Source organism: Semicossyphus pulcher, unplaced genomic scaffold (genome assembly GCF_022749685.1).
Source record: "Semicossyphus pulcher isolate SPU_LCO1_2020_fin unplaced genomic scaffold, fSemPul1.0.p SCAF_16, whole genome shotgun sequence".
NCBI lineage: Eukaryota > Metazoa > Chordata > Actinopteri > Labriformes > Labridae > Semicossyphus > Semicossyphus pulcher.
The window spans coordinates 15,401,468-15,423,234 of NW_027211670.1; the positions used below are offsets into that span (position 1 = coordinate 15,401,468).

The 21,767-nt window shown below is 39.0% G+C and overlaps 3 protein-coding genes across 5 annotated transcripts in view; all 3 read right to left on the reverse strand.

Moving 5' to 3' along the window:
* Window positions 1-36: 36 nt before the first annotated feature.
* LOC138593061 (hyaluronan-binding protein 2-like) lies at window positions 37-9,882 on the reverse strand. Its single transcript, XM_069663900.1, has 13 exons — window positions 9,855-9,882; window positions 8,681-8,767; window positions 8,481-8,591; window positions 8,144-8,263; window positions 4,888-4,903; window positions 2,855-2,949; window positions 2,408-2,579; window positions 2,198-2,289; window positions 1,854-2,082; window positions 1,619-1,761; window positions 1,396-1,533; window positions 365-507; window positions 37-192 (listed from the first exon to the last, which is right to left on the reverse strand). The coding sequence occupies exons 1-13, from the start codon at window positions 9,880-9,882 to the stop codon at window positions 37-39; spliced, it is 1,530 nt and encodes a 509-aa protein (XP_069520001.1).
* A 2,704-nt stretch (window positions 9,883-12,586) lies between these two features.
* LOC138593062 (hyaluronan-binding protein 2-like) lies at window positions 12,587-18,772 on the reverse strand. Its single transcript, XM_069663901.1, has 13 exons — window positions 18,683-18,772; window positions 18,565-18,592; window positions 18,378-18,476; window positions 18,094-18,204; window positions 16,655-16,771; window positions 16,458-16,574; window positions 16,184-16,355; window positions 15,794-15,885; window positions 15,460-15,712; window positions 15,240-15,382; window positions 15,011-15,148; window positions 12,950-13,095; window positions 12,587-12,859 (listed from the first exon to the last, which is right to left on the reverse strand). Exons 1-13 carry the CDS (start codon window positions 18,770-18,772, stop codon window positions 12,701-12,703), a joined length of 1,665 nt encoding a protein of 554 aa, XP_069520002.1. The 3' UTR covers window positions 12,587-12,700.
* Window positions 18,773-20,106: 1,334 nt separating this feature from the next.
* dnmbp (dynamin binding protein) overlaps window positions 20,107-21,767 on the reverse strand; it is a 50,492-nt gene continuing 48,831 nt past the window's right edge. For all 3 annotated transcript variants that reach the window (XM_069664135.1, XM_069664134.1, XM_069664136.1), the window contains one exon: window positions 20,107-21,088. In XM_069664135.1, the coding sequence (XP_069520236.1) occupies window positions 20,903-21,088 (186 nt within the window). In that variant the 3' untranslated portion in view covers window positions 20,107-20,902. The remainder of the gene's footprint in view (window positions 21,089-21,767) is intronic.

Consider the following 21,767-nt stretch of genomic DNA (forward strand, 5'->3'; position numbering starts at 1 on the left):
AAACTTGGCTGTTTATTCTTATTTCCAATTGAATGTTCAGTTCATCTTGCTTTTGATCCAGTCGACAAATCTGTGCACGTTGGCGTAGACGCCAGGCTTGTTTATCTGACCACAGCCGATGCCCCAGCTCACCACACCGCTGACGTAGTGTGTGCCATTCTGCTCGCATATCAAGGGTCCGCCTGAGTCACCCTGGAGAGTCAGAAAGAGCAAATTAAGCATATAACACTTTCTGTAGAGGGCCACTGAGGGAAGGATTCATGCATCTTACACATGCAGACTATGGTTGTCTTAAAAGGGTATCTTAAACTCTTGGATTCCCTGTCTATGTGAATGTGTTAACATTCTTCACATTCATACACACCTGGCAGGAGTCGATGCCGCCCTGCAGAGTGCCGGCACAGAACATGCTGTCGTCCAGCACACTTCCGTAGATCGGAGGAGTTCTGCACTTCTGGTCAGAGATCACGAACACACGAGCGTTCAACAGCTGGCCGCTTAACCTCTCTGAAAGGTGGAAATGAAAGTGAATAAGAAATATCTTACGCTATTTATCATGTAAAATAATAAAATGCATGACGGCTGAATTATTATCAGGGCTTACTTGGACACTTGAGTAAAGCAGAGCCATCGTTATTGTTATCAGCAGCACCTGCGCTTTCTCTCCCAATAAGACATTGCTAACATGGCTAAAAACATTCTAAATTAGCTTAGGCGAATGAGTTTAAATAACACAAAGTCCCACAATGAATTTCCACACAACTTTATAACAAGTCTCTGTTTTTTGCTGAAACTCTATCATATTTTATAGAGGAATGCTTTCCGACGAACGGACAGCTTTGCTAAAGTAACTGCTAATGCAAAATGTAGCAGCTTTAAGCTAGTTAGCTCAGTTGGCCGTGTAGCTAGCGGTCCTTCTAGCGGTATTTCTTACACTGCATCTAAAGGACCATTTTCAACACTTGTTCAAACAGAAATATCAAGACTTTAACTGAATTATTTTTTTGGGAGGAAAGAAAAGATACTTCATGAAATACCAAAAGCAAAGTTAGCATTTTAAATGGTATATTAAGTGTGTTTTGAAGCTACAGAGCTGAACCGGGTTTAGATTTACGGCCATTATTCGAGCAGAAAATCTATGTTACAACCTTGAGACATGGCAGTTAATATTGCAGTGAGGCACGTCTAATGAAAGATGTTATCCAGTGGCATCATGGGAAATGAAGGATCCATTCTTTTTGGCGCTAAACCCAAACTACTAACTTGGCCTCTTGCTGCATCACTTTGGACAATTCTGCAACCCATTTTTTTTGGAAATGCAATACTGAATTGTTGCATGTTAAAAAATAAAGTGTGTGAATGACATGAAAGGACTTTGGATGAATAGTTCATTACGGGTTTCTGTGGCTCCCCATCCTGAGACCACACACTCCTGTCCAGGGGAGAAGATCTGGTCTGGTAGACACGCTGCCTTCACAAAGCGGGTTTCATTGGCACAGTGAGGGCTGTCCGTAACTTTGAGTTTCAGCAGAGCTACACAGGACATTAACACACAAGGTAAATAATCATGGTTATGGCTAAAGTTTTTCTGTGTAAAAATAAATAACTCAGAACAAACCAATGTCGTTGTAAAGAGCGCTTTGAGACTCCCTGTAGTTCTCATGAACAATTGTTTGCATTACTGGGATGGTCTGGTCCATCTCCTCCTGTTTGTTTACGTTCACTCCTCCCAACACCACTTGGTATTCATCAGTATTTGAACTGAAATAATAATAATAATAAAAAAGCTTATAGTTAAAAAAAAAGAAGAAGAAACAACTGGAAAAGGCATAGAAGTAAAATACAAGACATACATGCAGTGTGCAGCAGTGAGGACCCAGCAGGACGAGAGGAGGATCCCACCGCACCAGTGGCCGAACTGAAGCGATGATCCTTTGGGTCTGATCTGCAGAGACACCTGCCAGGGGTGAGCCCCGGGGCAAGACTTGCTACCCCCAAATATCCTGCTAGTGGTAACAGGCCGCATCAGGTCTATTTTGCCGCATTGGGAGAACATAGAGCCTGGCTGGGGCTGGGGCTGGACTGGTGGCTGGGTAGGGGCTGGGATGGAGGAACAGCAAGTAAGATTGAGCACAGTGTGGGCAGGCAGTACATGAACACTGTATTTGTGTGTGTGCGTGCCTGTGTGTGTGATCACCTCCAGAGCACTTCTGGACTTTGCAATATTCCCAATCCAGTGTGCCTTGCTTTTTAACAAAACACCAAGGTTTTTCATCCCCATCGGGATTCCTAAGGATAAGTCAAATTTTTTTACCCTCACGCAGAAAATTACAATTTTCACTGGTAATGTCTTATTTTTCCACAAAAAAACACCTAATCAATAGATAAAAGTGCTTTTTTTTTATACCTGCAGTCGTTGTTATATTCCAGTCCAGGAAAGTCTGAGTACATGGTGAAAGGATCCTCTCCCTGTGCCAAGATGAAGAAGGAGTGCCAGTCGAGACAATCCCGCCCATCTTCCGTCACACTGACGGATCCCCTGTATGACTCTCCATTACCTTCGTAACAGTCAGTGGGTGCTGTACAAGAAGATTTCAAGTGAGCACAAAATCTTAAGATATTCTAACGCCTAAACGCAGATTTGTTTGACTTACATTGTAACTGAAAATGACAACATGTTAGATAAAACGGTGACGCTGTGGGTGTTTTTAAGGCTGTATCTGCTGTTTGTTTGTTTTCTCGTTTCTGTGAAATGGTACTTTGGAATTGTGTGCTGTGTCTCCCCATTAAGCAATGGTGATGTCATTCTGTCAGTAAGAGTAACGGCTGAATCTGGACTTTACAGAGTCTTTACCAGTTTGGCAGAACCTCCCAGTAAATCCATTAACACAAGCGCAGCCGTATTTGCCGCGTCCTTTGATGCAGGAGCCTCCGTTCTGGCAGGGATTGGTTTCACAGGGCGATGTGGACACTGATACAGATGAGACACAAACAGTTTAAAATTATAACAATGCAGGGGTGTAGCAAGGGATTCTGGGGCCCTCAAATGGTTTTGGCAACCCCAGGTTTTTTTTTATTTCAAGACATCGACTATTCTTCTTGTTTTTGTTGTAGACCCTCTGCAGGCTGTGGGCATGTCGTGACATCCTATTTATAAAGTTTAAGAAGATCTTAAAATGGAATGTAAGGGGGCTTCGGAAAATAACAAAATTAAAACAGGTTATGAGTAGGATTAGACATCTTAAATCTAAAATCATATTTTTACAGGAAACCCACCTAACAACTGCAGACTTAAAGCGTGTACAGAGCAGATGGCCTGGCCAAGTAATATATGCATGTTATAATAATTATGCAAGGGGAGTGCTTATCCTTATCCACCGGACAATACCATTGCAGATTGTCAAAACTATCCGAGACCCAGGTGGAAGATATGTTATTGTCCAATGCAATATCCTATCAATGACATGGAACCTAGTGAGCATTTATGGGCCCAATGAAGATAACCCCAGTTTCTTTAGGAATATTTTGCTTGACTTGTCTACCATGAATGGATTTTTTATTTTAGGAGGGGACTTCAATTGTGCTTTAAATCCAACAATAGATCGTTCAACGGGCCGCGACACGGGTAAAACTCAAACTAGAGAAACATTGAAGCAGGTGATGGAGGACCTAAATCTAGTTGATGTCTGGAGAGAACGTAATCCTGATAAAAATCATTACTCCTGTTATTCAAGTACATATAAATCACATTCCCGTATTGATTATTTCATTATTTCCAGGGAACTCTTATCCAAGGTTAGTGAATGTTGGTATAATGGTATCGTGATAAGTGACCATGCTGCTGTATCACTCAAAATACAAGTTGACAAAATTATCCATAACCCACCTAATTGGAGGTTACAGGCGAGATGGCTGCAAGATCAAGCTTTTGTTGACACTATTGGCTCTAAAATTAACAACTACTTTGAACTGAATTCTGACGAAACTAGTGCTTGTATCAGATGGGAAGCATTTAAAGCATTCATCAGGGGAGAGATAATTAGTTACACCAGCTATAAAACAAAACACTATAAAATGGAAATGGAAAATTTGGAAAATCAAATCAAAATATTGGAAAATGACCTGTATGCAAAAGATGATAATTTAAAACAAAAAGAAATTATTATATTGAGAGCTAAATACAATAAAATGTCCACAGATAAAACCGCCAAAAGCTTAATGTGGTTGAAACAGGCCTATCATGATCAAGGAGAAAAGGCTGGCAAACTTTTAGCCTGGAGAATCAAAAAACAACAAACTGACCGAGCAATAAATAGTATTAGGACACCGCAAGGGAATCTAACAATAGACCCGCAAGAAATAAATACATGCTTCAAGGATTTTTATGAATCCTTATATAGATCAGAATGCAACCAAGACTCGGATGCGCAGAAAACATTTCTTGATCACCTTCAATTTCAGTCACTATCTGATGACATAAAAAATGAATTGGATAGGAACATAACAACCGAAGAGATGTCGGAAGCGATCCAAAATATGAATAGTGGTAAGGCACCTGGGCCTGATGGGTTGCCTATAGAATTTTATAAAACATTTAAAACTAAATTAATGGAGCCACTTCTTAACATGTTTCAAGAATGCTTTCAGGAAGGAACTCTTCCACCCACTATGAGACTCGCTATGATAACCCTCATTCAAAAACCAGGCAAACCACCCACAGAATGTACGTCGTTCAGGCCAATCAGCCTGATGTGCTCTGACACTAAAATACTTTGTAAAATGCTAGCAAGAAGATTAGATCCACACCTCCCTAAACTTATACATAATGATCAAAATGGGTTTGTACGAAATCGTCAAGGTTTTCATAATATCAGAAGAGTCCTTAATATATTACATGAAAAAGCTGGTACTAAAGATGCAGCGATACTGTCATTGGATGCCCAACAGGCATTTGACAGAATAGAGTGGCACTACCTTTTTAAATTGCTACCACGATTTGGATTTGGAGAGAGATTCCTTAGATGGATTCATGTTCTCTATAAAAACCCAGTAGCAGAGATTCTGACCAATAGTGTTGTCTCAAAACCATTCAACTTGCAGCGTTCAACCCGACAAGGCTGTCCATTATCACCGATGCTATTCACTTTAGCTATCGAACCTCTCGCTCTGGCTGTCAGGGCCCATGATGGCCTCACGGGCATCCAGATAGGTGAACAAGAGCATAGGATATCTTTGTATGCCGACGACGTCATCTTGTTTCTGACCAGGCTTAAGGATAGTATTCCAAATCTAACCACATTAATTCAACAATTTGGAGAGTTCTCTGGATATAAAATTAATTTCTCTAAATCATCACTATTGTTTTTAAACAAAAATGAACGCCTGACGCCAACTATAAAAACACAGTTTACAAATGCAAAAAATGGTTTTACATATTTAGGCGTTAAAATTACTCCTGAAATCAAAACTGTTGTATCTTCAAATTATGACTCGCTAACAGAAAAAATAACAAAAACATTAGACCGCTTGACAGTAATGCCAATTTCAATGATTGGCCGTATTAATATAATTAAAATGGATATACTGCCAAAGTTCCTGTACCTTTTTCAATCAATCCCACTCCCACTTCCCAAGTGCTTTTTTAACAAAATTAATAGCACTCTTACTAGATTCATTTGGAACAATAAAAAAGCTAGGCTGCGCTTGAAGTTGCTTTACTTGCCGTATGAAAGAGGTGGCCTTCGTCTTCCAAATCTGCTGTGGTATTATTGGTCTGCTCAATTGCACTCTGCTTCATTTTATTTCAGCTCCAATTTTCTTCCAGCTTGGGTAAATATCGAGCAAACAACTACATCAGAGCTACCCCTCAATTTGTATCTACATTCAGCAGATTTGAAAACACTGAGAAAAAAGACAAAGAATCCCTTTCTTAGAAATGTTATTGACATTTGGTATCGTGTACACCAGCATATTGGAGGCCTCCCTGGCTTATCTCGTTTTTCTCCTATATGGGGAAACAGCGATTTTACACCAGGTAGATGTGATGGTGGTTTCAAGCTTTGGGCAACCAAAGGTGTGCAATGTGTAGGGAATCTGTACAGAAACGGGAAACTACTTACTTTTGAGCAATTATGCAATGAGTATGATATACCAATAAATAATTTTTTCAAATATCTACAATTGAAACATTTCATATCATCAAAAAATAAAGACCTAATGTCTGAGCCACCTTTGACAAACATTGAAAACATAATAGTCAATAATCAGAATAAAAGGGGACTAGTATCTTTGTTTTATGGGACTTTGGTGTTTCATGGAAAGGAATCATCTAAAGACAGATTAGAAGCTTGGAAAGTCGATATTGGAGAGGATATATTAGAAGAAGACTGGGAAATTGCATGCTTAAAGGCACAACAAAATACAATTAATACAAAATTAAAATTGCTCCAATATAAATGGCTAATGCGAACTTATATCACTCCAGTGAAATTGAATAAAATCTATCCTAATATTCCAGATATATGTTGTAAGTGTTTAGAAGAAAAAGGAACATTATTCCATTGTGTTTGGGAGTGCTCAAAGGTGCAGTCGTTCTGGCAGGCAGTGACTGGGACCATTTCCCAGATTGTGAATAAAAATGTTCCCCTGCAAGCCAAACTTTGTATCCTGGGTATATACCCTGAACATTTTGCTGTAAATTCTAAACAATCAGTATTGATTGATTTTGGGCTACTCCAAGCTAGAAGACTAATTGCTCTTTTCTGGAAAAATACGCAAGTGCCCTCAGTAAAGATATGGTTGAAGGAAATTGCAACACACCTTGCATTGGAGAGACTTACATATATTGTTAGAGGGAAAAGAAAACAGTTTCTCAAAGTATGGAAACCTTTTTTGGAATATTTGGAAGATGAGAATGTTACAGTAACTTGAACACCATCACTGCTGCTTTTTCTGTTATTTCTGTTATTTATTTATTTTGTTTTTATTTACTTCTGTTACCACTGTATTATTTGTATTATTATTTTCATTTCTCCCTTTTTGTTTTTCTCTTTTTTTCACGTTTGTTTTGTTGCCTAGTACACTGATGCATTATTTATAATTGCTTTGGTCATTGTTATTTGTAAGTGTCCTATATGTAAAAAACGCAATAAAATATTGTTTAAAAAAAAAAAAGAAGATCTTAAAATACAATCTACATCATTTTTATTTTTACAAATTAGAAAACTAAAGCTGACCTATTTTTTAATTTTATTGTCAATTTTACTGTGCCGATATAACTTTTTAGTCTGGAATATGTTTCTGCTTGACCGAGCACTTAATGTTCAATTTAAAGCTACTATGAGGAACTTAGCCGTGTTATATCTTTAATGATTTTGTCCTGTACATGCTTAAAGGTATAATAAATAGGATTTTTCCTTGCATTTTGTCAACAACACATTCAAACTGGACCCCTCCTCCTGGGCTCTTTGTCACCAGGAGCTCACTCACCTTTGTGCTAGCATGCTAACCGCCGGTTACATTTGCGCCAGCATGCATGAGGCACCTATCTGTTCAACAGAAAGAAGGCCAACTCTGCATCGCTATTTCGCCATGTTCGCCGGTCTGACTGGGGCCCAGTTGCTAATTTGAACCACTCCCACACTCACCTATATGCTGTGATCGGCTCAGGGAACCACAACAGCGCCCCTCCTGAAATCGTCCCGTGCAAAGCAGAACAACAGAATAGATGCAGAGGGAAGGGTCTCACAAGGGTCTGCACACACACTCACTAACACACGTATAGAAGCCCATAAGTGATGAGTTATATTAAATTTGTAAAAGTCTATATTTAATTTTTCTAGGAAAATCCTACTTATACCTTTAATTGATGGTTTTTAACAAAAGAAAAACATCCTGCTTTCAGTCATATGTATCACTCACTTTAAATTTTTGCCCTGTAAAATGTAAACAAAACCAGCGTGGAGTTAATCGCTACTATATAGAAATAATCAATCTTGTCACTGGTGGTCTGGTTTCCTTTTGAAGGTCATATAATCAGAATTATTTCTGTCTGTTTCATGACCTGCAATAAACTCCTCACAGGAGTTTGAACAAAAACAAAACAAAAGCAAATCGTGTAAAAGATGGGGTTAAGGATACTCACCTGTCTTGCAGTCGGGGCCTTTGTATGGAGGGGTGCACTTGCACTCAAAAAATGGAGGTTTCTTTAAGTTGGCGACACAGTCACCGTGACCACATCTGACGTTCTCGCAAAAATTTCTCACTAAATATTAAAAACAAGTTATTGAAAGAAAAAGTCAGTCAACAGAAGTAACTATAAATTGACCAAACATTGTGCATAAAAATTAGGATATTGCAATAAACTTTGCTAAACATAAACAGATTGATGCATCCAAAACTATGTTTAAAATAAAGCATAAAAACAAATGAATGGCAGCTGTACTGCTTTACAATTTGGACTAATCTTGACGCCATCTTACCTTTTTGACACCTCTTCCCTACGTATGGCTCAGGACACATGCATTTGAATTCTGTGGCAGATTGAACTGCACAAGAGGCGCCATTAAAGCAAGGGTTTGGATCACACACATCTGGAAACAGAGGAACAAAGTCTGCGTGTTGAAAGGCAACAAGGAGACACAATGTGCCGTCACATTCAGAGTTTTTCAGGGCCACTCACTGGACTCGTCCATGAGGTCAAACAACCAGTCGCTTATATCGAAAGAAATGGGGGGCGCGTCGGTGCCGTCGGATCCATAATCAAAGTCTGCCAAGAACAGAGAGCTGTTTAATCACTGGAGTTGTGCAACAACAAGCATAGTACACACACCTTTATCTCAATGATTCAAACATTGTTTATTGAAAAGCGTTTTCGAAAAAGAAAAAAAAACAAATTGGTTGGAAATTTTGCCGGTAAAGCTGATGAAGCAGGTAACCAGTTTGACCAGTTTGTCTGTTACTTAAATCAATGAAAACTAAACTAATACAGTTTAGAAATTTGCTAAAAAAAGAAAGTTTATAAAAGCTAAGTGCATACCCCCCACCCCGCTCTAAACTCCCAACTGAAACCATTCACCCCCCCGCCCCCCTTTATATTTCTCATCATTCTTTTTATTTAATACTAATAATAATGATAATAATAATAATAATAATAATAATGACGTTACATTCTTTTTTATTTTTTGTCGTATTTTTTATTAACTAGACTTTTTTTCTCTGTTATTTTATTCTTTAATACACACATTATATATACAAACACATAAACACATAAACTGTTTTTTCTGTTGTTTATTTGTTTTTCTTTGCTGTTATTGTAGCTTTGGTCATTGATCATCACCTCCCTGCATAACTCTGTCATGGTTATTTATCGTTCCTGTTCAGAACTTTTCTCTCACAGAAGAAAAAAAAATGTGTAAAAAAAAACACTTTTGGCACATCTTGTCTTCTATATAAATTAGGATATTTGAGGTAAAATAACATTTCCTGTGAGGACCGTTTCCTGTCTTACATGGAAAAATGACTTCTGTGGGGATACATTTAAAAAGAGAAAACATTAAAATTATATATTTTCTTAGTATATATTCTATGTCGTAAAATTTGAATATGAAACAAAAAGAAAATGTTAAACAAAGAAGTGTTTCACCACAATGATCAACCGTAGAAAAGATTCTTACGCAGGATTTCGTCCTAAAATGACAAAAAAACAAATCACAGGAAACAAAAAATCAACAAACTTTCTTTACCTTAAACTCAGAAGTCCCACCATAATAAAAACCATCCTGGCTGATTTATTAATAAGAATAAAGAGAAACTTACAACTGCGACATTTCGGTGAACGCTTATCACACACAGACATAAGAGCAGGACCCCTGCAGCCGACATGGTGCCGTGTGTAAGTCACTGCACAATGTAGAAGACTAAAGATCCAGTGATTGACTTTAATGCCCCAGAACTGCCTCAATATCCAAACTCAACCCTCACTGCTGTCAATATTTAGCCAGCTGCATTGATTATGTGGGAGTTTGTGTGTTTTAGATCTTTGCAACCCCGTGTGCACCTTGGTTTCACCATCTTTGTAACCTTGTCTTTTTTATACTTTACTTTAAACTTAGCAAACTTACACTTTGCCTCCATTTAGTTAGTCGAACTTAATGTGCAATTTTTCAGATATCCGACCAAGAAGAATTAAACTCTTACACGGTCAAACTTTTTTACCCTGACGTCGTACTCCTCACGCTATAAAATGCAATATGCTGTAAGAATAATTAAAGTATTAAGCCAGAAACAATTTGGGAATTAGATATTGTCAGGAAAGGGGGGGGGGGGTGGGACGCAGGTGCAGACCCAGGGGTGTCTCAAAGTTATCCCAAAGGGATAACCACAAAATCGCAGTAGCGATAGATTGGAAAGGGGAGGAAAAAGACAACGAAACTGTATAGAGCCGCTACAGGCTTCCTTAATGAAATAAAGCACTGAAATGATTAACTAAATCACCGCTGCCAAGCAGCTGACTCAAAACCAAAATTGTCCAGGAGACCCAGAAAACTCGAATAGAATAGAATAGAATATCTTTATTGTCATTGTACATGTACAACGAAATTGAGTGCAAACCTTATTTGTGCAGACAGAAACACAGAAAACAGTAAAAAATCAGTATATAAAAATAAAAATATATATATATCACATAAAAACACACACAGGGCATGTTCCAGTTCTAATAAATAAATAATAAAGTGCATTAATGCAGTTAAGTGCCGTTATTGCTTTTGGATAAAAACTGTTTTTTAACCTGTTTGTCCTTGTTTTAATTGTCCTGTATCTTCTGCCCGAAGGCAGCAGTTCAAACAGGTGGTGACCTGGGTGTGAGGGGTCTCTGAGGATGTTGTGGGCTTTGTGGAGGTTGCGAGAGCTGTACAGCTCATCCAGGGAGGGAAGAGGGCAGCCGATGATGTTCTGGGCTGTGTTGACGACCCTCTGAAGCTAAAGGCAAAGGCTGCCCGGGAGGCCTTTAATAACCCAAAAGGCTGGAGTCACACAAACTCTCCAGCACCCCAAATTATTCCCTGGGAAACAGGCAATTGACCACAAATACACACAAAGTTCTGAGTTGGTGTTTGCAGATACACCGACAACTAGAGAAGCCACATGGAGAACCTCTCACTACCTCTGAAGGTGAGATAATGAGTCAGCACAGGGCACTAGAGACTCAGGGTATATGAAGACTTCCCACACCTGGGCTTAATCAAAGCCAATCAGTGCCACACACACCTGATTGCAGTGAGTTGATTCTTTTTACCACTCTCACAGGGCCGAAAGGTTGAGTGCCCTCACAGATATGTACTTGCAATTTCAACAAGAAAGTGAATAGGTTTATCTTTTCAAATATTCTGCATAGATATTAAGTTACATCCCTCACAAGGTTGGGGATAAAGATAATTAAAGCTCCTGTGAGGAACTTTCAGTTTGTATCAATTTTGGCGCCCCCGTGGACAAACCTGTACCTCTTATCTCTTTGTCCTGTACATGCCCTTCCGTACCTGGAAAATGTCAACAAAGGCAGCGTGCAGTTAATCGCTTCGTCTGACACCTACAGTACCCCCCGCCAGCGGTTTCACGCATTATAAATAACTATATAGAAATAATCAATCTTGACGCTGATGGTCTGGTTTGCTTTTGTAGCTCATATAGAGTCACCAGAATCAATTTCAGTCTGTTTCATTACCAGCAAAAAACTCCTCACAGTAGCTTTAATATTCAAAATAAGTTTATGTATTTTGGAATTGTCCATTGGTATTTAAATTTTGACTATGTGCTAAAAACGTGAAGAGTAAAACAAACCACAATAGTTAAGTCTGTAAGTGGATAAATCTCACCAGGCTTACTTATTTAAGAGCTTTTATTTTACGTAAATGAAAGAATCAACACACACAGCATCAGGTAAACTGAATGGAGTGAACTTATGACAGTGACTGTGTTTACATTAAAAAAACAAACAAAAACAACAGTACATTAAAGGCGCAACGTGTCATAAAGAGTTAACCCTTGGTGTGCTGGGGCTTATTCCAGTTTTTTTCATGTTCCGAGTCTGATTTTTTTTTTCTTTGGTCATTAATATTTTGTTGTCTGTTTTTTTTGTCCCGAAAAAATGAAAAATAAAAAATTTTAATTGATTAAAACCTTAACGTACAAAGAAAAGTCTTACAATTGCACTGTAAATGGGCAAAGTTCTTAAAATTAAAAACTATTTAATGTCATTTTATGCTGAAAACATTAGTAAAGTTGATTATTTTAACATTTCTTTTATGTTAAAAATTGGTTGTTAATCATTTAAAAAGTTTTAGAAATAAAATTCACCTGGTCTTTGCGTAGTAGGGTGGACATGACGTGATGTGCAACGTAATTAAAGCAGAATGAGTGCAATTTTACTGTGGAAGTGAGGTTACATTGATCGTATGAATAGTTTGGTTTAAAAAACTCTCAGGAAACTTTATGTACATTTTTTAATTATCTTTATTAGTGATGGTGCAAACACACAAAGGAAGGACATTAGCATAGCGACAGTGATATCATTACATCAGGACAAGGTTTAAAAGTTGACATGTGTGAGGTAATACGTTATCTGAGTATGGAATGAGGACTTCTCTGACCCTAAAACAATTTCACACAAGGAAAGTACAGTACCGTAAAGCCGTATGCATCCTTATGTAAGTAAATGATAAGCGATCCAGTCGATATATCTGCGCACATTAGCGTAGACACCAGGCTTGTACTTCTTGCCGCAGCCGTCGCCCCAGCTCACTACACCCACTACATAGTGTGTCCCGTTACGCTCACACACCAGGGGGCCGCCGGAGTCACCCTGCAGGGACAGACAGGAAGTCATATCGGGCGCTTTCTCTTTTTATTCTCATAAATAATGTAAGAAGAAAAAGTCACATTTGTCACAGACCTGGCAGGAGTCGACGCCTCCTCTCATGTTGCCTGCACAGAACATGCTGTCATCCAGCGAGTTTCCGTAAACGTGCGGGGCACTGCACTTCTCCTGGGAGATCAGGAGGACACGAGCATCCAGCAGCTGGTTGGTACCGTACCTCTCTGAGACAGACAAAAACAGACAACTGTAAGGGTCAAATGCATTTCTAGTCTTTTCTGTCAATACATTGATCACACTGTCCTAGAATATTTCCCTTATTTACATTTTTCTCTCCAGAAGCCCAGAGAGGCAAGTGAGATAAGAAATTGGTGATTCATATTTTAAGCTTGATGTAATACTTTCAATCTTCTTAATGACTTAAGAAAAGGTGAGAAAGAAAAGTATTTTATAGCATAATGTCTTTAAGTTTCTTTATTTGACTATTAATCTGTTTTTAAAAAGTTAACAAATAAAAACTTTTTTTTTAAGGATCCTTTTTAACCCCGTAACCCTATTTTCTGAGGTCACATTTTTCACACTTAAATAAAGGCGAAGAAATCTTTGGCATGTAAAAAAAAACACAAAAATATATTTTCAGGATTATTAGTTTAATTGGTTGTTGTTGTTGTTGTTGTTGTTGTTATACTCATTTTGGCCACAAGAGGTCAGAAGGCACCTCTGCCAACTATTCAACAATACACTGCAGACTAAAAATGACTTACAGCATCAACATTTCAGCTGTTGTTAAAGGGATAGTTCGCTTTGTTTGAAGTGGGGTTGTATGAGATACTTATCTATAGTAAGTGTACTACATACATGGATACTGGTCAGCACGGCCCCATTGTTGGATCATTCAGCACTGGTTTTGAATAATCCTCTTTCGAAAAATGATCGGTGCAGACATGGAGCTGTCTCAGTGTTGCGCCTGGAGTGTGGATGTTTACATTTAGCAGAGCAGCCACCGCTATCTCACACAATGGTCACTCAGCAGAACTCGGCGTAATCTATAAGGTTTTAGAAGTCCGGAAAAGAGACAAGCGAGCACCACCGGTGATATCTTCAGAAAAATGAAGTGCGATTTCAGTCTGTGCTAGCCGCTGCACTTTCTGACACAAACAGCTGAAAAACTTCACGGCATGAAGGAAAACAAAGTCCTCTCGTCCCCTGCGTGAACGGCACTTTGTCCATAATATTGTATTTTCTTTGGTTGTCTCTTTTACAACCGCTGACACAAGCAGCTGATCCGACACCGTACGCTGCAGGCGTAGTAACACATATGTGTTGGGGTCCACACAAAGTAGTGCCAAATAAAGAGGCGTTCTTACTGAAAAGTGAAACGCAGTGATTTATTCAAATAGAGCGTACAATCGATGTTGGATTGATCCTATCTGCAGCAGCATATAGCCTAGCGTCCGTGCCGGTACTCCAGCCGGTTCCGAAACACCGGGGCCGTGCTGACCAGCATCCACTGTCTGTAGTACACTTAGTATTGATAAGCTTCTCATAGAACCTCACTTCAAACAAACCAAACTATCCCTTTAAGACATAAAAACAAAGAGACATTTAGACAAGACCTAGAAAATGTATTTTGCCTCACAAGGCTTCCGTACAAACATTTTTGTTTAAAGTTTGCAACAATTTATAAAGATAAAGTCGTATCACAGTATATATCAGAATGCAATATCCTGCGATGTTAGTATTATTTTACTAAATGCTTGTGTCTGCATTTTATCTACTAATATTTATTATATTAAGACAATATTATTCTTGTTATTATTCTTATATTAACATATATCGTAATATATACAGTAAGTAGGCATTTTGAAGAGTAGAAATACATTACCCTGTTTTCCGATGTAAATGCGTGCTAAAGGTGAATTGGATGAATATCCATGAGCTGTCAAAGTTCAAAACATTTTACCGGTTTTATCTCAGAAATTAGCTCTTTTATTTTTGTGTTATTCTCCTAAAACTACTTTATTCCTTTAAATTAAACACTAACTACATCTTTGCAATCACCGATCCCATTGACTCATTATGTCAGGACAGTTTGTTTTTCAGCCTGTGAGTGGCAAGACAGATTCAAATGATGCTTACGTGTTTCCGTGACGCCCCACCCTGAGATCACACACTCGGTGCCACTGTCGAACCTCAGGGTCGGCAGACAGGCCGTCTTTACGAAGCGAGTTTCTTTGGCGCAGTAAGGTTTGTCTGTGACTTTCAGCTGAAGCATGGCTGCACAGGAGACACACAGAGGAAAGATCTTAGGGAGATGCTTTTTGTTAACTAAATAAAGAAGAAAATAACTGCTATCTTTTCACCTTACCAACATCATTCTGAAGAGAGAAGGGGGTCTGCTTGTATTCCTCGTGGACGATGGCTTTCTCCACAGGAATGACCTGATCGTATTCTTCATCCCTCTCTAAGTCCACTCCTCCCAGCACCACCCGCATTTCTGCTCCGCTTTTACTGGAATGAGTAAATATAAAAGTCAGATCATGTCGCCCATGTACGAATCCACCTCAAACACAGATTCAGGAGCTCACATGCAGTGTGCGGCAGTGAGCACCCAGCAGGACTCCAGCAGGATGCCTCCACAGATGTGCCTGAAGGGCCCGGAGGAGCCTCGGGGTCGGGTCTGCAGGGACGCCTGCCAGGGATGGGCTCCAGGAAGAGACTTCTTTCCTCCGAAGATCCTGGAGGAGCGGCCGGGCTGCGGCCTCCCGCACTGGGAGAACTGGGCAGCTGGTTTGGCTGGAGTCGGATCTGTTTCATGGACGGTTGGTGGGGTGGCTGGAGCTGGGAGGAATAGAGAATCGATACGGGCAAATTAGAGCAGTAAAGGTGAATATTTTATCTTTCTGTGTGAGTGTGTTTTACCTGCAGAACATTTCCTGACTTTACAATAGTTCCACTTCAGTTTGTCGTCTTTTTTAATGAAGCACCACGGCTGATTGTCTCCGTCAGGGTTCCTTTAAAACACACAGAATTTAGAGCAAGTGTTAAAAAGCACAACAACTCTCTCGACCTGGCAATTCAACAACTATTTTATTTCCTCTTAAGCATCTATAAAGATTTATCCAGTTTAATAAACCTGACAACTTTGTTCCACTTTAAAGGACTCTGTTCTGCCTTTTGAACAAAATTATCAGGAGAAACATCAGCAAACACAAAGTTTAGTTTGAGTACATAAACAGGACATACCTTATATGCACTGTATCCACATATGAAAGGTAAACATGTGCCGTATTTACACAGAGGACTCCTCACCTGCAGTAATTGTGCGGTCCGATTCCGTCGAAGCCTGCGTACTCTTTGAAAGGATCTCCACCTTTCTGCTGGATGAAATAAGAGTTCCAGTCCAGACACTCTTCTCCTTCCACCGTCACACTCACCATGCCGCGGTAAAACTCTCCGTCCTCCTGGTAACAGTCGTTCGGCGCTAGAGGAAAAAAAACGTTTCCCTCAGGCCGGGTAATATGAGGCCTCTGAGAGGGTGGAAGTTGTTGTTTTCTTTTTGAGGAAAGAGAAGAATTTTATTTACCGACTTCGCAGAAGCTCCCCGTGTATCCTTGAGGGCAGGAGCACTGGAAGGAGGAGCGTTTGGAGCCTCTCGTGCAAGAGCCTCCATTCTGACAGGGGTTAGGTCTGCAGGCAGACGCTGGGAAAGCAGGCGAGAATATCAGTGTCAGAAGTGCAACAAAAGTTAGTGTAATAATTTTGACTGACAAAAAAACAGACCTTTCCTGCAGCTGGGAGGTTTGTACGGAGCTTTGCACTTGCACTCGTAGAACGGAGCTGTAGATGTCACCACACAGCTTCCGTGGCCACAGTTGACGTTCTTACAAACATCTTTCACTGAAAACACATCAGTTTTAATTTAATTTAATCTTAGTACATAATTATTACATTAAAATTTAAAAACATTTCTGTACTTTAATTCTAGTTTTGCTTATCGGAGCTGCTGTGTCTCCAGTGTGTTAAGCACTAGGGGGCGCCAAAGTCACAATTTTCACATCATATCATACACATACTAGCTTCAAATTATAAGCTTAGAAGTGATGTAAGTAAAGTCTGTGATATAGTTGTGCTCAGGTAGCATTATTACTTTACTTTGATCAAATGTCCAATACATTTTTTTCCCAATCAATTCTATTTTTTTAGTTTCCTTTTGCCATGGATTTTTATTTATATGATGGTTGTACATTATGGTGTGATTAAATAAATAATTTAATCAATCAATAAAAATATACTAATTTAGCCTTAAAGCTCCTGTGAGGAGTTTTTTGCTGGTTATGAAACAGACTGAAATTAACACTGATGACTCTATATGAGCTACAAAAGCAAACCAGAGCATCAGCGACAAGATTGATTATTTTTACATAGTTATTTTTAATGCCTGAAACTGCAGGCGGCGGGGTAGGTGTCAGATGAAGCGATTAACTTTGTTTACATTTTCACGGGCAAAAGTGGAAAGTGAGTGATGCATTTTTGTGGTGATTTTTTGTTAAAAACCACCACTTAAACATGTATAGGAGTAAATCAGAGAAGAGATAAGAGGTACGGCTTTGTCCACAGGGGGCGCCAAAATCAACACAAACCGAAAGTTCCTCACAGGAGCTTTAAATAAAAATAAAACTAGTCTAAATAAAGATAATTAAATACTCAACTCTCCGATATGCCTAATTAAACGCAGTAAAATATAAGGTTGTTAAAAACAATGTATCTTTAAAAAAAACACAAACATACAATTTTTCTAAACTTTTTTTGTTTACAATAAAAACTGATTTTGAAAAACAATCGATTTAAAGTACTTTTTATAATTCCGCTAAGTACCCCCTCCTTGGGGACTGAACATTAAGTAAATTTGCATGCACCAGATGTCTTTATGAAGATAAACTAATAAATAGTTGTAGACATGCTTACAGATTTACTTACATAATAAATAAGTGAATGTTTTCGTACTATGTATATGGGTTTAATAGCTACACTGGTAGCTACCATGCCGTTAACAAAGGATAAAAAATGTTAAATAGTTACCTAGAATTTTCCAGAATACCCTTTAATTGTATATCTGATTGATTGTAGTTGGACATGACACATATACATATAACCTCTTTAATCCATTGGCCAGTAGAAGGAGCGGATCCCTCCATTTAGATTGTTTAATACACTTGTACCTGTCTGACACTTCTTCCCTGTGTAGGGCTCGGGGCACACACATATGAAGCCTCCCTCAGTGTACGTGTCACAGCTGCCTCCGTTCAAACACGGGTTTGGGTCACAATGATCTGAAAGGAGACAGAAAAACCTCACCACAAAGATCAATCAGGAGCAGAGTGCAATGGATTAGCTCTGCATCATTAGAGATATCTTAGTAAACTACTTTGTATATTCTGGCATGCATGATTAAACCCTCACCTTTGCTATCTGAGGAGGGGAAACAGTGCCAGAGGTCATTTACCTGTAACATCCAGGAGTTCATACAACCAGTCATCAAAGCCGGTCGGATCCGAATCTTCTCTTGGGATTTCAGTGGGAAGGTCGTAATAATACTCATAACCTGTAAGGAGAGAAGAGGCATTAAAGTAGTCCAGTTTAAAAGGATGTTTAAGATTTAGTGAAGTGGAAACAAGGTGAAGAGTTTTTACCATCAGTGTATTCTGTTTCTGTGATCAGCTGAAACAAAATGAAGACACATCAATCATTCATCACTTTCTGATCTCTTTTAAAATCTAAAGAATAACAGTTTTTTGTCCGCATACTTACAAACAACTCCTCTCCAAACGCAGAGAGCGCACACAGCTGTAAGAGTAGAGCCAGCGAGCAGCAGACCGTGTGGATGCAGACCCCGGACATGATAGGATCATGCAGGGTAAGTCTATGGTCTGACATGGTGTCACCGACCGTCCTAAATAACCCCTGTCAAACATGGAGACCCCCAACACTCCACCTACCTGTTAATCATTGGTGCACTGCATTGATTTGACAGGAGTTACATGTGATTCAATATTTTGTCTTTTTTGACCTTTGACCTTTACTTCTGCTGAGGTCGACACAAGGAAAAAGTGTAAGAAAGTTGCACCGTCTGCACTATGTTGTGGTGACATGATTCTGCTGCACGTGACCTAGTATAACTGAGTTGCAGTTGGAAAAAGCTTCCTGTGGCACTTTCCTAATGGCCAGCAGGGGGCTTCACCAGATGCAAAACAAAGTCCTAGTGCATGAAAGTCGATGAGAAAATGACTTCTTCATCGGTTTTAAATTCAGAAAACAATTTTCTAATAATTTTGTGATCTCAGTCGCTCGTTTGAAGTCTTCCAAAATACGTCACGATGTTATGATGAGTTAATAGTCTTATGAGTTATCTTATCTCGTTTACACATTGCTAACATGGCGACCTGAATAATGTCTTGTTTAGTGTTAGGCTGCACTAAAAGACATTTGGTTGTTAATGTTTCAGTCATGTACATTTTGTTTAAAGCCTGTTTTATTGCTAGCTAAAGTTTACCAGAATAACAGATGCATCTAGCTAACTAAACTAGCGCTAGCTTTAGTTAGCTGATTACTGAGATTGTGTCTGCAATCACTCACACAACTAACTAGGGATTTCTTACTTTCTTACATTACTTTGTTTCTCCGCGCCAATAATTACGTCATTGCTGTTTTTGTCTTTCAGTGCAATGCTGAGTGGTGCTTGGTTAGTGACCACTGGTTGTTCACTACTTTTTACAATGCATTGTGGGAAACTTTTATTCAACTACAAAGGTTAAATAATTGTAACTAAACATTCAGACAGCACAATGGCAAATTCACCATATAGTTGACTTGAGTATGTAGTGAGTGATTTTGGACACAGCTGTAGCATTAGCTAACCTTTTGCTCGTCTCCAGCTCCACCTTTCGCCCATATATGGTCACTTCTGGCTCCAAAAAACAAGATAGTGATGGCCAAAAAACAGCAAACTTGTGGCTTCAAACAGTCCACAAAACAATGGGCGACGTTGTAGATACAGTATGTCCACTTCTGCTACGATACTGGCGGGAAGCTCCGACATCTACTGATCAAACAGAACATCTTTTTGCGATGGGATATAAATAATCCCAATAATGCCTTAGTTAGTAACACGGTGACGCTACACCTTTAATGATCTACTACAAAAGAAAAAACAAAGTTGTAATTTTTCAGCTGGGCTGTTTTTTTATTCAAACAGTGACCACTTTACAGTGGGAGCAATAGCATATTCTCAATATACAACACTATATATAATGTACACAGGAGTATGTGTAGACCACACACTCTCTCTCCCAGTTCATTAACCTCCTGACAGGTTAAATGGGTCATCACCTGTTTGCACTGTGTCAACCCAGTTACAAAGGGGGCATGCATGTAAACCATTCATCATATGCCAGATTAGTCTCATACAATACTCTCTATTCTGGTTGATGTCTCCACAGACACTTCAAAACTCGAAACCAGTGGAAAATCATCATAAGTGCCTCAAACCTTGATTGTTGAAGATGCATCATTCTAGTGGTGTAATAAACCAACACAGTGTTTAGGTCCGTCTTTCTGCATATCACTTGTTTTTTTTGTTTAGAAGAACCAGCCTGAACCCAAAACATTCACATTTCATTGCAATCTCCCAAAAACTCTTTAACATACAATTCATCGTCTTCAGCTCCAGATTATATGGCGAAAATCTGGTGCAATTCACAGGTTTTTCTCTGGAAACAAAAGGAGGATAGGGTTCAATTTTCAGTAAGTAAAAATAATATAAAAAGTCTATAAATATAGGCATATAATGCTAACTTTAAGGAGCAGTGTCAGCAGCAATAATCAGTCCTTGTCACTATCAAACTCCTTAACAACCGATAAAAATAAGTCACAGCGTGTCCTGATGCTTGTTTGTGTTTTTGTTCCGACTGCTCGCAGAGTGAGTTTCCTTTAGTTTAAAGTCTCAGGCGTCGTCCACATGAGAGGACATCTTCATGTGTATTCGGACTTGCGGATGTAGTTGGAAGGCACATAACCCTGCCGGCCGCCTGCCTCGCCCAGCCACCAGTCACTGTTCCCGTTCATGTCCTGGAACTCCAGGATCCGCAGCTGCTGGTTGGCCGAGATGCTCAGTTCATTAGCACAACGGGCATCGAAGGAGTAGAGAGCGTAGTAAATCTGAAAACAAAAAAACAAATTGAATTAATAACATTGTTTTTTTTTCATAAGCAGAATTTGTTTATGATTTCGGCCACAAAAAAAGCTGTAAACACAGCATGACATCAAATGAACCTATAAGGCTGTTATGCTAACATGTTAGCAAGCAGTTGCTAAATTTAATCATCCAAACTGGCACAAAACGACAATAGCATTGTTCTATACTACTATATCCGACATTCACTCTGCTTTTGGCTCCATTTTTGATCTCCACCAGCTATCAGAGGGAAATATACATGTCTTGTTACAAACCAAATACTCTAGTACGTTCACAAGCTAGTTGCTAACTTTGTTAAATTTGTTGCTAGGCTAGCTTTGAAACTGTCAGAGTAGAGTCATAATTCTTTATGGGTTCATGAATAGGACCCAGAAACAAATTAAAAGCAGTATTTTAATTGGCTTTAATGTAAGAATATCAATAAATGCAGCTTTAATAGCTTTTTTAGCCCCTTTATGTATTTGATAGCACGCTAATTTAGCGCCATCTTTAGCATCAAAGACAGCACTGTGGCTGACCCATTATTGACCACTTAACACCAGGATTGTTTTATATTCTATAATTAGAAACTTATGAGAGAACAGATATGAGATCTTGGAGATTATATCTATTTGGTGGCACCTTATGGCGATAAAAGGCGGG